The sequence below is a fragment of the Podarcis liolepis genome (genome assembly GCF_965112155.1).
Source record: "Podarcis liolepis genome assembly, chromosome: 4".
In the NCBI taxonomy this organism is placed as follows: Eukaryota; Metazoa; Chordata; class Lepidosauria; order Squamata; family Lacertidae; genus Podarcis; species Podarcis liolepis.
Genome location: NC_139558.1, coordinates 56666979 through 56680898, shown reverse-complemented (window position 1 = coordinate 56680898; position 13920 = coordinate 56666979). Strand labels below are relative to the sequence as shown.

The 13920-nt window shown below is 45.4% G+C and overlaps 1 protein-coding gene across 1 annotated transcript in view; it reads right to left on the bottom strand.

The window, feature by feature from the left end:
- Positions 1–5632, bottom strand: part of ADAMTS5 (ADAM metallopeptidase with thrombospondin type 1 motif 5) — a 52233-nt gene extending 46601 nt beyond the window's left edge. The window contains exon 1 of the mRNA XM_083500343.1: positions 3987–5632. Within this exon, the coding sequence (XP_083356469.1) occupies positions 3987–5075 (1089 nt within the window). The 5' untranslated portion in view covers positions 5076–5632. The remainder of the gene's footprint in view (positions 1–3986) is intronic.
- Between the last annotated feature and the right edge of the window lie 8288 nt (positions 5633–13920).

The window sequence follows — 13920 nt, the reverse complement described above, 5'->3', positions numbered from 1 at the left end:
ACTTCATACTTTCAAAACAGAGTTGTAAAAGTTGAACACTCATGCCAATTGCTGCTACTTCTCGTCTTGTTGAAAAAACAAAAATGGGAAGAAAAAACCTCCACAAAAAACACTAGTAGGCTTGAAAAAGCCCTGTGCCCTGTGAGATGTTTCTCCTCTGACACTTTTACCTTTTAACTCTTTTTCGTGTTTACAGTCTGCAAATGTGAACAGTGAATCATTCACTTCAAATGCCATTAGATGAAGACCTATGCACATTTATTCATTCCTGGACACCTCTCTTTCTTCCCTCGATTGTTTTTTTAATTGAGGAAAATCAATTCAGATGTATCTCCAATGAACTGAAAATGCCAGATTTCGACATCAGTTTATATAATCTGAGATAACAGAACTGAAGTGAGCAGAAGATGTGACAGTTCTCGTGTTTCAGTTACCCCTTGCAAGGACAGCATAGACAAGGAACGCTATGTCTGGCCATTAACTTTGTTGCAAAATCTGCATCCCTTGTTAATGCTCAAAAGAAATGTCAGTGGGACAAGGCAAAACTCACATGGGCAAAATGTATGGTTCTTGTTTCTTCTACATAATGTTCCTCTATATTGTTTTGATGAACCTCCAACCTGCAACTTAACCATCTCATTCCAAAGTTTTCAAAATGATTTAGTGAGAGAATTAGTAAGGTTGAGTAAGGGTTGAGCATCACAGTAGATACCCAATGAAAGGCCCACACAACTTCTTCATTACAAGTTGGTGTATTACAACACAAATCAATAAGTCAGTAGTCCATTTTTACCCTTCTTCAAGGACTGAACAAAAAAAAATGACAAACAACTTGTGTGGGTCAGCTAGTGCACAGTGATCCATGTGATTATATCTGCACAAAACGTCCAGAAGAGTAGCTGTATAGGGTTGCAGTAAAAACCAAAGATTGCTGTGGCACCAAACACATTTATTACAATGTAAGATTTTATGGCCTAGAGTCCACTTCATCAGAAGAGAAAGTGGATTCTAGTCCAAGAAAGAAAGCTGATGGCATGTGTTAACCTTTAAGGTGCCACAGCGCTTTTTGTTGATTTTATACACAAAGGATTTGTGCTCTAGATGGCAATTTCATATGACTATTCCACCATGTACACATCCAGTTCATGTTCTGAAGGTATAATGGCTGTCTATCTATATGTCTATTTGAATTGGTTATATATCTGAAGTGGACCATCCCACTTTGGTAATATGGACTGCTCCTAAAAGCTATTGCTGCTCCTACAAGCTATGACTACATTGGTCATCCCTGATGTGCAGTAATTAAAGACTTGTCTTTAAGAGTACTGAGTTGCCACCTTGTTAGATCCCTTTCCCTGGGAAACTCTAGTGCATGCATATGTGTGCGACTGTACTGAGAAAAATGCAAGTTGTCAAGCTCTGTTCTCTCCAAAGCAATTTTCTAAAATCAGGTGGACCATCAAACGACTTGCTTATATAAGCTGCAGAATCAGATTGAGGGAAGCTAGTCTCAAAGGAGCCTAGAAAAGCATGTCAGATTTTGTTTGTGTTGATAAAAATCTGGGTTGAACTCAGGAGACTCCTGAGTTCATGGTTGAAAACAAATGGCTTTGGACATCAACAGAGAGAACATACAGCACAAGTGCAGCACGACAGGAACACCATAATATTTCAAGTATTTGGAGGAATAAATAAACATACGAGGGCTTTTTCTGTCTCTCTCCTTACTCCTTCACTGGAGTAACTCATTCCACAAACTATCCCAAGCCTCTCTTTTTCCTGGCACTCTTGTGATGTAGCGGAGGAAGGGAACTCTAATGGAAAGTTATGTGTTTTTCTGAATTAAAGAAGGAAAAGCGGAAGAACATGCTGAAGGGGACATTCATGTTGAAAAGTTCTGCTGCATAAACAGTGTCACATGTTCCTCTGGAACCACTCCCCTTAACTAGTTCAGCCAGTGCTGCTGGATTATCACTCAGCACTCATCCAGAAAGCTGTATGGAGAACCCTTGCCAGTTCAGAATTCTAACAGATTAGGAGACCAATTTCCACGCTGTGGATAATGAGGCATTAGAGCTCCACCCCTCGCCTACCTTGGTGCACCACTTTTCTGCAGCTATGTTTACATGTGGTTTGAATTTACGTTCCCCTCTCTTGAGCCACACATGTTGCGCCTCTCCGGTTTTATTGCTACTTTCTTTTTATGCTGGAAATGCCATGTTAAATTACCAGCAACTAAGCAAGGAAGTTGTGAGCTCCCTGAGGCCACCTCACACATTTTCCTTTCCCTCTAATCTCAACAGAGTCAGACTGGGATTTGAGCCAGAGGTGTTCATAGTTCTTCTTCTCATCTGGTAGATACACTGAAAGATTGGCAAGCCTACCAGTGCCTTATCTTATTACTTAAATGGGCTCATTTCCACCACCACCCAACAGAAAATTTAGGTGAGCTTCAGCACTGGGTATAAGTTTGGCTAGAAATGTGTTGTGTCATCTTAATAGAGGGATATTCATTGCTGTTCAGGAGCAACATCAATAGAAAAATAACTTACTTTTATTTATTTTTTAAAATCCTAACAAGCTTGCTCTCCTATAATAAGAATCTCCTAATGGTTATTCTATGCAAATTATGGACACATGACAGCCTTATGAGAAAGTTAACAGGTTGTAGGTGGAATGAGGACATGAATCTTGGAAGAGCTTGTTGAAAGATGAGCAATGCACATACTTTCTCTCTGCACTACCAGGTGTCAGGGATGTCTTTGGCACAGAAGAGCCAGAAGGCAAGTTTCTGCTCACTGGGCAGGATTTAAAGATCATAATTGCTGTGATAGGTCATAGCTCAGTGGTTAGAGCACAGGCTTTGCATGCAAATGGTCCCAGGTTCAATTCCCAGCACCTCCTCATTGGACTGGGAAGTGACCCCTGTATGAAACCCTGAAGCTGCCAGTTAGTGTAGACAGTACTGAACTAGGTGGACCAATGGCCTGATAATTTCCAAAAACCTCTGGTTGGCAACTGTGTTTACAAACACCTGTTTAAGATCCTGATTTTGCTACAACATGAATTGCATCAGTTCTCCACCATCAGCACACAGAGCTCCAACGGTTCTACTTCCAATCTGTGCACCAGTGGGAGAAACATCTCATGGTTAGTGCAATGAGTGCAGGAGGATGCTGCATCTCAAATGGACACATGACCCAATTGTTTTTTATTTTGTTTGGAAACAAGGGCACTTCCACACAACAGTTCATTGTGGACCCAGCACTGCTCATGCATGCAACTTTTGCACATGTGATATTCTCATTCAATTGCCAACCTATCCTCCCCCTTCCACACTGAATCCAGAGTGACTATTTCCAATGATTTTTTAAAAAAACAACAACAAGCAAAACTTTAGTTTTCTGCAGGAACAGTAAGCCTACAATAAATGGGAAAATAACAGCGGACACCTTTTGATGAGCACATCACATGAATGCTGTGCAGAACTTGGGCACAGGAGCAACACCGAGTCGACAATAAGCTGCTGTGTGGAAGCACCCTGGGCTTCCCTATCCATATGTCTATCTATCTATCTATCTATCTATCATCTATCTATCATCTCCCCTTTCACTCAGGCTCCCTAGCAGATGCTTGGAATTATTACTGGAACCTCAAGTATCTACTAAACCTGATGTGACACCACCTTAGCATTAGTGCTATTGAACCCAATGGCAAACAGGTGTTTTCAGTAGCACTTTGGATTCTTAAGACGGCATCTAGGAAACCTTTGGACATTTACATCCAGAGATGAATTTAAAAAGAAAGAAAAAGCAGCAATACAATCACATACATTCATAAAGCCCAAGAGAGGACCTCTTAGGTCATCAAGTCCAACACACCTGCAGTGAAGCAGAAGAATGAAGCTGAGGGTGATGAACCCAGCTCCGCAAGGCTGGCGGAGGCCTGAGTGGGATCCCTCAGCCACGGCCTCCTCCCAAACCTACCTCACGGGTGAAGAGGATGGCAGCGTCGTAATGTTCCTCGTGCTGGTCGTCCAGTTGGTTGTGCTGGTGCTGCCACTTGCAGAAGTTTTTGAGGGTGGTGGCCGCATTCTTGTTCACCTCCAAGCCCTTCTCCTTGTCCCCCAGCACCACCACCTTCACCACCGCCAGGCGGATGGGGTTCTCAATACTGGCGTGTCCATAGAGACGGGAGGCAATGGTGGCCAAGGTCAACAGGTAGTGATGGAGACCCTTGCCGTACTTCTTGGCCATGGAGTCGTCGGCCACCAGCAGAAGCTCCACCTGCCTGGCCCGCGAGATGGAGCGCCGTTTTCTGTTTCGGAGGCCGGCCGGCGGGGAGAAGTTTCCCGACAGCGCCGCCCTGGTGGTGAAATCCGTCTCCTCCTGCCGCAGGCCCAGCTTCTTCTGGTCCAGAAAGGGCACCTTGGGCGAGCCGCGCGTCTCGCAGCTGGGCCGAGAAGGCACCGTTTGGAAGCTGAAGTGCTCCTTGGAGAAGAGGTGCGCCACCCGCGCGGACTCCCCGTCGTAGATGCGCTCCCGGGCGGGCTCCTCCTCCTCCTCGGCCCCTTCCCCGCCGTCGTCTGCCAGACGCAGCGGCTTCACGGTGTAGCGGGCGTGCTTGACCGCGAAGTAGCCGTCCAAGCCGCCGCAAAGGTCGAAGACGGCCAAGGACTGTGCGCTGCCGTCCACGGTTCCGCGGTAGTAGCAGCGCCCCTTGCCCTGGAGCAGCTGCTCCGCGGAGCCCAGCAGCGCGTCCTTCTCCAGGTCCAACAGGAAGCGCTGCCCGCCGGCGTACAGGACGTAGCCCACCTTGCCGCCCCCCGAGTACGTCTGGTCCACGCGCTCCACGAGGCCGCTGGACCCGCGTGGCTGCTGCTGCTGCTCCGGGACGAAGAAGGGGGGCGCAGCGCCCGGCGGCGCTGCTGCTGCTGCTGCTTTGGAGAGCTGCACGGCTTTATCATAGGCAGGTGCTGAAGTTGCCGGGGAAACTCCGGCGGCCGAGGCAGCCGCTTGCAAGCTTGCAAGCAGCAGCAGCGCCGGCAGCGGAGGGCAAGGCAACTTCAGCAGCATGGTGGGCTCCGCAGCAGCAGCAGCAGACGGATAATCGATTGCCGGGTCGGCGATCCGGGCGGGAGATCGGGCAGATCGGGGCGCGAACGGGACAGGCTGGTGGAAAACAAAAGGCTGGAGAAGTCTTCGCCGGACGAGTCAAGAGCGCATCGGTGGGAGGGAGACGCGGCTCTCGCAGCAGCCAGGAGGCATCGGAGAAGTTGGGACTTGGCGCCTCGCTCTCTCTCGCTCGCTCTCTCGGCCACCGAGTCATCCGACGGGAGCGAGGTCGGCTCTGGCACAGCTCCGAGGGTCTCGCCGGCTTCCTCCGTCCCCTTGTTTTTTGGGTTGATGAGTTGGTTTGGAGAGGCGGACGGCAGAAAGAGTGAGTGAATGTGTGTGTGAGAGAGAGAGGTAGGAGAAAACAAGCCCTCCCTTGCCGGCCAGGGGGTGGGAGAAAGGTCCCAGATTCTCAAGGTTCCCCCTCCTCCCTCTCCGAGTTTAATGGGTGTTTGGTGGCGGCGGCGGCGTTATCCCCAGTCCGCCGATGTGAACAAGAGGAGAAGAGCGAGAGCTGTGAAGATGAGAGGAGGTGGAACAATGAATTTATAGTGGAATGCCATCCTGCAATGGCAATTTCAACAATTCGTCATTGCAGGCTGCCTCTTAAAGGGAGAGCTTCGCAGCCTCCACTCCCACACTTCCTTCTCGTTTAATCAGACACCGGAGCGCGCGGGGGGGGGGGGGCGGAGAGGGGGAGAGGACCGCTGAAAAGGGGAGGGGGAGGAAGAAAGAAGGACGGGGCGGGGGAGGTTCGCGGAGGTGAGAAAGCGAGCGAGGCAACCGAGCAGGGAGGGGACGTTTGTTCAAGCGGGGCGGGGGAGGAAACCCACCCGATCGCCTCGCGGAATCCTTTAAAGCCACAGCGTCCTCTGGTAAAAGGTTGAGATTTCTTCACCAGCCCTGTTTACTTGCTACAACCTTTCGCTTTCTTCCCCCGGTGTCCTGCCAGGTTGGCCCCTGATCCTGTTATGACACTTAGGTCTTTATTGGGCGGGTGATGAGACAACTTTATAGGGACAGGAAAAGGCTGGATCTTCCTGAAACTTTTTCTTTCTTTCTTTCTTCTACCGCCGTCTCGGCAGATGCCCGGCAGGGAAGAAGACAACAACACACGTGCGGCACTTTCCTGGCGTGCTGCAAGCAGGGCGAGGAGGGAATGGTTAGCGCACCAGAGGCAGCAGCCGCTGCGACGGCACCAAGGAAGGCTGAGGGGGCGCTGCTCTGTCCTGCAGCTCCTGCCCAGGGCAGCAGCTGCCACTTCTCTGCAAACAGGAGAAAAAGCCGAGCCCTTTCCCCTTCCTTTTATCTTTATCGCTTGGATTCTCACGGCAAGCCTGCCTGTCATTATCCCAAGCCAACTGTCACTTAGTCTCCAAGGCCTGTAATTTCCTCCCACGCCCAAGAGAAGGGCAGAAAAGGTTAGGAAGAGTTAACTCTTACCACAGTCTTGGGAAGGAAAACGCCTTCCCACCTTCTGCCCAGCCTAACCCATGTCCCCCTGCCCTGGTGACCCAACAGACGGGCACATAGTCTCAGCTGACTGCCAATTTCATTATTCCACCCAGATTGGCTCTCTGCAGCCCCAAAGGAAGAAGCCAAGATAGAACTGCCTCTTTACAGAAGTGGATGTGACAAGTGAAAAGGGAACCAGGCCATCATTCCTGCTAATCTGGTCAAATGAGGTACCAAAGTGGACAAGTTTCACAGGAGTAAACAAGGAGTCCTATTCGTGGTTGTGTATGTGTGTGTTTGCTGTGCTTGTTGGAGCTCTGCAGCTTCAGAGGCTATGTAAATAATGGGACTCTATCACCTATGTAGAAAAGAATTCTGTCTGGGAAAGATAATGACCTTATTTTTATTCACAGAATCATAGAATTGCAAAGGACCGCAAGGATAATCTAGTTCAACCACCTCCAATGCAGGAATCTTTTTGCCCAACATGGGGCAACCCTGATATTAAGTGTCGTGAGCTCTATCAACCAAACCGTATACAAAGTATGCAGTATTGTGGCCTCTATCAACCAAACCGTATACAAAGTATACAGTATTGCGGCCTGTGAAACATAAATGTGACAATGTCTTGGCTAAGATAATCAGTGTTTCAATTCTATTTTACTTTTAGAAAGGACCAACTAGAAAGAACTCTAACCCCAACTCTTTGCACTTCTTCAAAGTCCCTTACATTTGACTCCTAACAAATTAATGTATGGTTCATGACTGGCATTCTGAATTAGCAGTCCCAACCTCAAGTCACTTAAAAAAAAGGAAAAGGGTACCTTGGCCTGTTGACAGTGAAGCTGTGCATATGCGTGTCTACTCATAAGTAAGTCCTCCGGTTGAGTTCAGTAAGGCCATAAGGGCTTAATCTCAGGCAAAGTGTGCATTGGATTGCAGCCTAAGGCTACTATGCCACTATCCCATCACAGACCACACTGGGCTACAAGCAGGGAGCTTGTCGAAAGGTGCAAGCAGAACAAATAGCTCCACATGATTGCAGCAAAGAAACCAAGGTCCAGTGTACAGACTCTGAGTAGTCCTGATGGACCTGGGCTGTGATCATAGGACAGGCAGTTGGGAACATTACACTTGGCCTTCTCTATTATTCTGGAATCTCTAGTGCAACAAGAAAGGATTCAGCATTTCCCCTGTATTCATTTTGGATTGTCCATATATATATAAGTTTCCTAGCTGAACAGGAGCTCCTGGCTTAGTTCAGACATAGTATCAAACCCTGTCTTGGAGTCATGCGAATGAGTGTGGGTTGAGGCTTAAGCTTCATGCTCCTGACTCCCACTCCCTCCTATCCTCCCATGCTGTGATCACTTCCCTACCTTCCTGCTTCCTGCCGTCTATATCTGAACTGCCAAGCTGTAGTTTATGCTTTCCCTGCAAGCCCTGGTTTGCAGTACAAACTATAGTACACCCAACTGGGCTGTAACAGCAAACCATAGACTTCTTTAGACACACAAGAGCAAACTGTGGGAGGCAGGTGTGTGCCTCCACCCCCTACACCTCCCAGTCTCCAGCTAAAGGTGTTTGGAAGCTCCCTTCAAAATATTGCAATAAACAGAAAGATAGGAGCACACTTGGAATGCTTGAGTGAATCCAAGCCCCTACATCCTTGTTATTGTTGCATGTTTAAACACCTGAAGTGGGTCATGGTTCATCAGGAAGGGAATCAGTAGTTTGAGTTTCCTGGCAAGATTTTATTGTAGCTGTATGATTCTAGATGTCATCTTTTTAAAAAAAAAAACAAAGAAAAGACAAAGGATTAAGCCTGATTGCTTGATTTTTAGCTTGCCAGAGTGGTTCCCAGCAATTAAAACCCAATGTAAATTACCATTAAAAATGCTGCTGCAGAAGGGGAGGAGGTCGTAGCTGGGTCTGAACTCAGAACTGATAGATTCTAACCTTAACAGAAATTCTTTGGCAAGACCCATACATGATTATATAGATTTATGTTCAGAACAACACTAAGGAGGCTACCTCAGTTACATGCCGTGGTCATAACAAAGATCCTTTTATTGAGAGATTAGGAGGTTTCAAGAGGCCAAACACTTTGTAGCAAATATGGCATTTACTATCATGACCGACCCCACAGACACTTTGTAGCAAGACCTGTACATAATTATATAGATCGCTGTTCAAAACAACAGTATTTCAGCACTATGGAGACTACCTCAGTAATATGCCTTGTCATAAAGAATAGCTTTTGGTGGAGAGATTTGTCAAGGCCCACTATAATACATCATTATATAATAGTTTCTTTTCAGTGTTTGTCCTTCTTGCCCTCTTTATTCTTAACAGCATTCCCTTGTTAACATTTCTCAGGTTACCACACCACCAAATCCTTGTCAGATAGTTCTGACCTGGAAATCACAGGGCTGACCTTTCCCAGCTCAAAGGTACAAAGCCCCAAATCCTTGAATAGCTTGAGATTGCATGAGTTACATTTTTAAAAAAAAACAAGTGGGGCTTTGGTTGGAACTACATGTACTTTTGACAGCTGAAGGGTATAAGTTACTCTTTGTTATTAGATCATCACACTGGTTAGAATCAGCACTGGGACAGTAACATGGGAACCAATATAGATATATTTTTTTCTTTTGTTTAGATTCTTGCAAAACAGGCCTTATTCTACTTGACATGAATAAAAACCTTTTTTTTTATTGTATTCTGCTCTAACCAAGCAGCCTAGGTTTTGCAAAGCTGTCACTGCCATAAGATGCAGGAGAGCTGACAATGTGCTTTGCTATGTTATATCAGTCTCGGTCTTTTCAGAAGTTGCATTGTCTTATGTGATAGTTTGACTAGGACACCACAATGAAGAAATGTGACCAGAACAAAAGGAATTGTTGACCCTATCAAGCAAACTCAGAAAACGTGCCTTACATACCAGCCTGTCTTACAGATCAGCTGTAAAACAGCGTTAATAACTAGAAGGTAAAAGGACCCCTGGACGGTTAGGTCCAGTCAAAGGCGACTAGAGGTTGCAGTGATCATCTCGCTTTCAGGCCAAGGGAGCCAGTGTTTGTCCACAGATAGCTTTCCGGGTCATGTGGCCAGCATGACTAAACCGCTTCTGGCGCAACGGAACACTGTGACAGAAACCAGAGTGCACAGAAACGCCATTTACCTTCCCGCCACAGCAGTACCTATTTATCTACTTGTGCTGGTGTGCTTTCAAACTGCTAGGTTGGCAGGAGCTGGGACAGACCAACGGGAGCTCATCCCATCACAGGGATTCAAACGGCCAACCTTCTGATCAGCAAGCCCCAGAGACTCAGTGGTTTAGACCACAGCACCACCACACTAGAATGCTACAGTGATCTGCAGAACAATTTTAATTCTGTCCTGGGGGAGAGACAGAGGTACTGCCATATCTGAAGCCCTGCTGACCCCTGTCAGTCAAGGCAGATGGGCCAGCCTAGACTCCATTGACCCTTGGCCAGGCATGCTCTGCCCTGCACCTGAAGCACCACATTTGAGGGGCATGTGCTCTCTGCTGCCGACAGGAATACCACCAGCGATAGCTCCAGAACAGCTCACACCTTCTGCAGACACAGCAGGGGCTTCTACAGCCGACTCCCCCCCCCCCCCAACATCGAAGCACACACATACCACAGCATGGCTGAGGAAAGTTTCCAAAATGTAGTTTTCCCATCTAAAAATATTCATTTATAATTAATGCAATGAATTGCTTTTGCTTCAAGTTAAAGAGGATTTTCCTTTTGCCCTGCATGGAGCACTGCAGCTTTAAGAAGCAAAGTTTTGCTTTTCTTTGTGATATCTTCCTGAAGGAGAGCAGCGTGGGAAGTAAAGGAAACGCCTTTGGCTTAGCCGTTGTGTTTTTGTAAGTGGTGTGTGTGTGTGTGTGTGTGTGTGTGTGTAACGTATGTCTAACGGTTTCAGCAGGCTGAAAACCTACATGAGCGTCATATGTCCTCTTAAGGCAAGTAGCTGTATGTGGGTCAGTGCGGAAGCTGGGTCATAAAAAAGGCAATTGGTTTTACTGGTGTGTTATATCAGAAAGAGCCTGTCCATGAAATTGTGGGTACAAAGGGGGAAAAAAGATGGTTGAAAATCCAAGCACTATAACGTGTTTCTGCTTTGCTTCAGAAATCAGCAGCAATGGGAAATACTGACATTTTATGGCACAAATATCCCCAGTATAATAGTTTAATTGATACGCCTTCCAAAGAAGATAGTTTTTTTAAAAAAAATCCACATGCCTCTGTGTGTGTGTGTGTGTGTGTGTGTGCGTGTAGAGTGCATGAAGTCTTGTGTATTTTATAAAGGCCTCACATCACACCATTTTCTAGGTTTAATGCAACTGCTGAATTCACATAAATCACAGTGAAAAATAAATGGGTAATTTTTGACCACTGAACCTAATATGAAACGTGTTTAAAACACATGTTGGGTGGAGACATCTGACTACAGGAAGTATCGGATGCTTTTGGACCCTTACCTTTTCTTCCCAAAACCACAGCAAGAATATCAAGGGAAGGGTAAAATGTTAACTGTTCCCTTTTAAAAAAATATGAAACTTCTTGTAAAAATATGTTCTAAAACAAGATATCTATAGATATATCTCTATATAGAGATATAGATAATGTAGTTTCCAGCTGTTGCTTCACAAAAATGCAGAGGTCAAAAACTTTAGAAGACTTTGCTCTGGGAGAAGCAAACGTTTCCTTAATCTCTCTCCTGCCATTTAAGGGCCACCTCTGCAATGGTTAATGTATCTGTAGCAAGGCAGGACAAATGTAACTAGGCCCAAGTGCAGTTCAAATAGTAGCCCTTGAGGCTAGTATTCCTTGAAAAGGGCATTCAAAACTCAGAACGGCCAAGAACTTCTTTGTGTTGCTTCCAAGAGTGTCATCACAGCAAGGGTTAAGCCTTAACCCTTAAAAGTGGAATGACTGCTGGTGCTGACTGATCACGTTTATGTGCAAATGGGTGTGAAGTGGGATTATGCCTGTGACCACATCTCCTCTATGTGCATTCAGCATAACTTCCAGACACAGCCTACATGAATATATGAAGTTTCCCTGTACCAAAGCAGGTCATTGGTCCTTCTTGCTCAGCATTTTCTAGAGCTGAGCAAAAATTTATCACAATACATTTTCCTGTGAACATTTCTGGAGATTTTTCTTCTCCCTTCACTCTTAGCCTTTCTGTTCCACGTAGCCTGTTGACTCCAATCTTCTACTTCTCCCACAGTACCATTTTCCTGATCTTTTCTCTTTTCTCCATCCACTTTTCTCTCTTAACATCTTTTCTCTCTTTGTAGGAAGCCTTTCCCTCTACCACCATTTTCTATCCTCTTCTCTATGAGGTATAATTTGGAGCTCATTTCAGAGCATGTGAAAGAAACACAAAGATAATGGCAATGCCCATATGAAGCTTCTGAGATATCCTGAAATAGACCACCAACGATCTAGCCCAGTATTTGTCACCTCGGAATGGCATGGACTCAGGTGGAGGCATTTTCCAGCCCCTCTTGAGATCCATTTAATTCAAGATGTCAGAGGTTAAGCAGGATATTCTGCATGCAAAGTATATTTATGAGCTATCCATCTCCCAATGACAATAATATCAGTTGTCATGTTACCTCCAATTCACCCTACACAAATATACAATACCTTTTGTGAAAAACAGAGTCTACTGCAATTTCTCTTCACTCTCCCTGTGTCTCTTGATAGTAGTTTCATCTACTAGATATGGGGGATACTGTTCCAATAGATCAGAATAGAAGGTTCCCTGGTAATTGTGCTTTGAACTTTTGAAGGGTACAAGTGTCAGACATGGCTTTCAAATAGTAGAGTTCTACATCCATATAACCTCACAGCTGTAATATTCATTTTGGAAAGCAACCCCATCCAAGGCAAGCAGCCTAATGATTATACATTATTACAGCAGCTGGCCACTGAGCAAAGTTTGCTTTATCCTTAATATTTGCCTAAAATAATAGTATAAAAAGAAGGGATATTCAATCTTTTATTATTATTTTAAGCCTGCCAAGAAATTTTAACCTGGGGGAACAAAACATGGATGCCTCCATCCTGCGGTGACGTTTTCAATACATCCTTTATAGGAGTCTCCAGACTGATATAACTTGAGATTCTCACTAGCTTCCCTTAGGATCAGGTGTTGCCCTGTGCATAATATTCCATTCTGTGTCTCCATATGAATGGCTGGAACAGAGGAAACCTTGTGTATTCATGCACCTCTTCCAGTTCATTTCCTCTATTGTCCTGTGCAGTTCATTTTCTCATCTAACCTGAAAGCCCTGTCTTAAAAAGAGAGAGAGGGAGAGAGAAATTGTATCCTTCGGCCCCTGATAAATTATCATTGAAAAGTAACATAAGACAAGAGCAGCACTTACTCTCAAAGGACATTACTGTGTAAGACATTTAAGATGGACTAAGGAACCTTAAATTGTTTTGCAGTTTCCTGCAGGAAGATAGCAATTCTGTTCAGTTACAGCCAGTAAATAATAAATGGCGAACCAAGCACTTTCTAGCACACAAAGATCTATTTCACTGGCCTGCCCCTGATGACCTAGCATTGGCGAAACGTCTATATTGCACTGTGTAAGAATGGGGAAGGCACTCAGCAAAGTCGTACTCATAGGTGACCTACTGAAATTAACAAACATGACTAAGTTAGGTCCATTAACTTCTCTGTGTAAAACTTATTTGAATACTACTCAATATATTTCCAAGCAGCACAGTCTTGAGGTTAGATCCAAAGGTTGTTTCCTCAAACTAGTCAATCAAGCATTGTTTTATGAATAAGGGAGAAACAATTGGGGTATAATATTTCTCTACTAAAAGGCCATATTTTCATGTAATGCTAATTGTGCCAGTTCTGAAGAAATGAATGACAGCAGGTTATTTGCAAATAGATTGCAGGCATAATTGGCATCAGCAACAGAAAGGCAGCTAGTTCATACTCAGCGTATTATGGAAGGTCTTACAGCTTTCGACATGCAATGTGAACTCCTATTTCTGAGTCAGTTTTGCTGTGCTAACAGCGCTGCTTGGGAGTAAGTATTGGCATTACATGTGCAAACCTTTAAGCATGTGCTTTACTGACAATTATTCAGTGGTAATCCATTCCCACCCAGCTAATCTCCTCTACCCACTACACTGTTCCCTCTTCTGTCCACCCACCCAGTTCCAACATTTGTTCCATGCTCCCTTCAGCTCCCCCATCCTCCTTACATTAATATTTCATACTCCATGTGATCGCCTCTCCTCTGCTGTCCAGACACAACCTCTAGATTTGGTACATT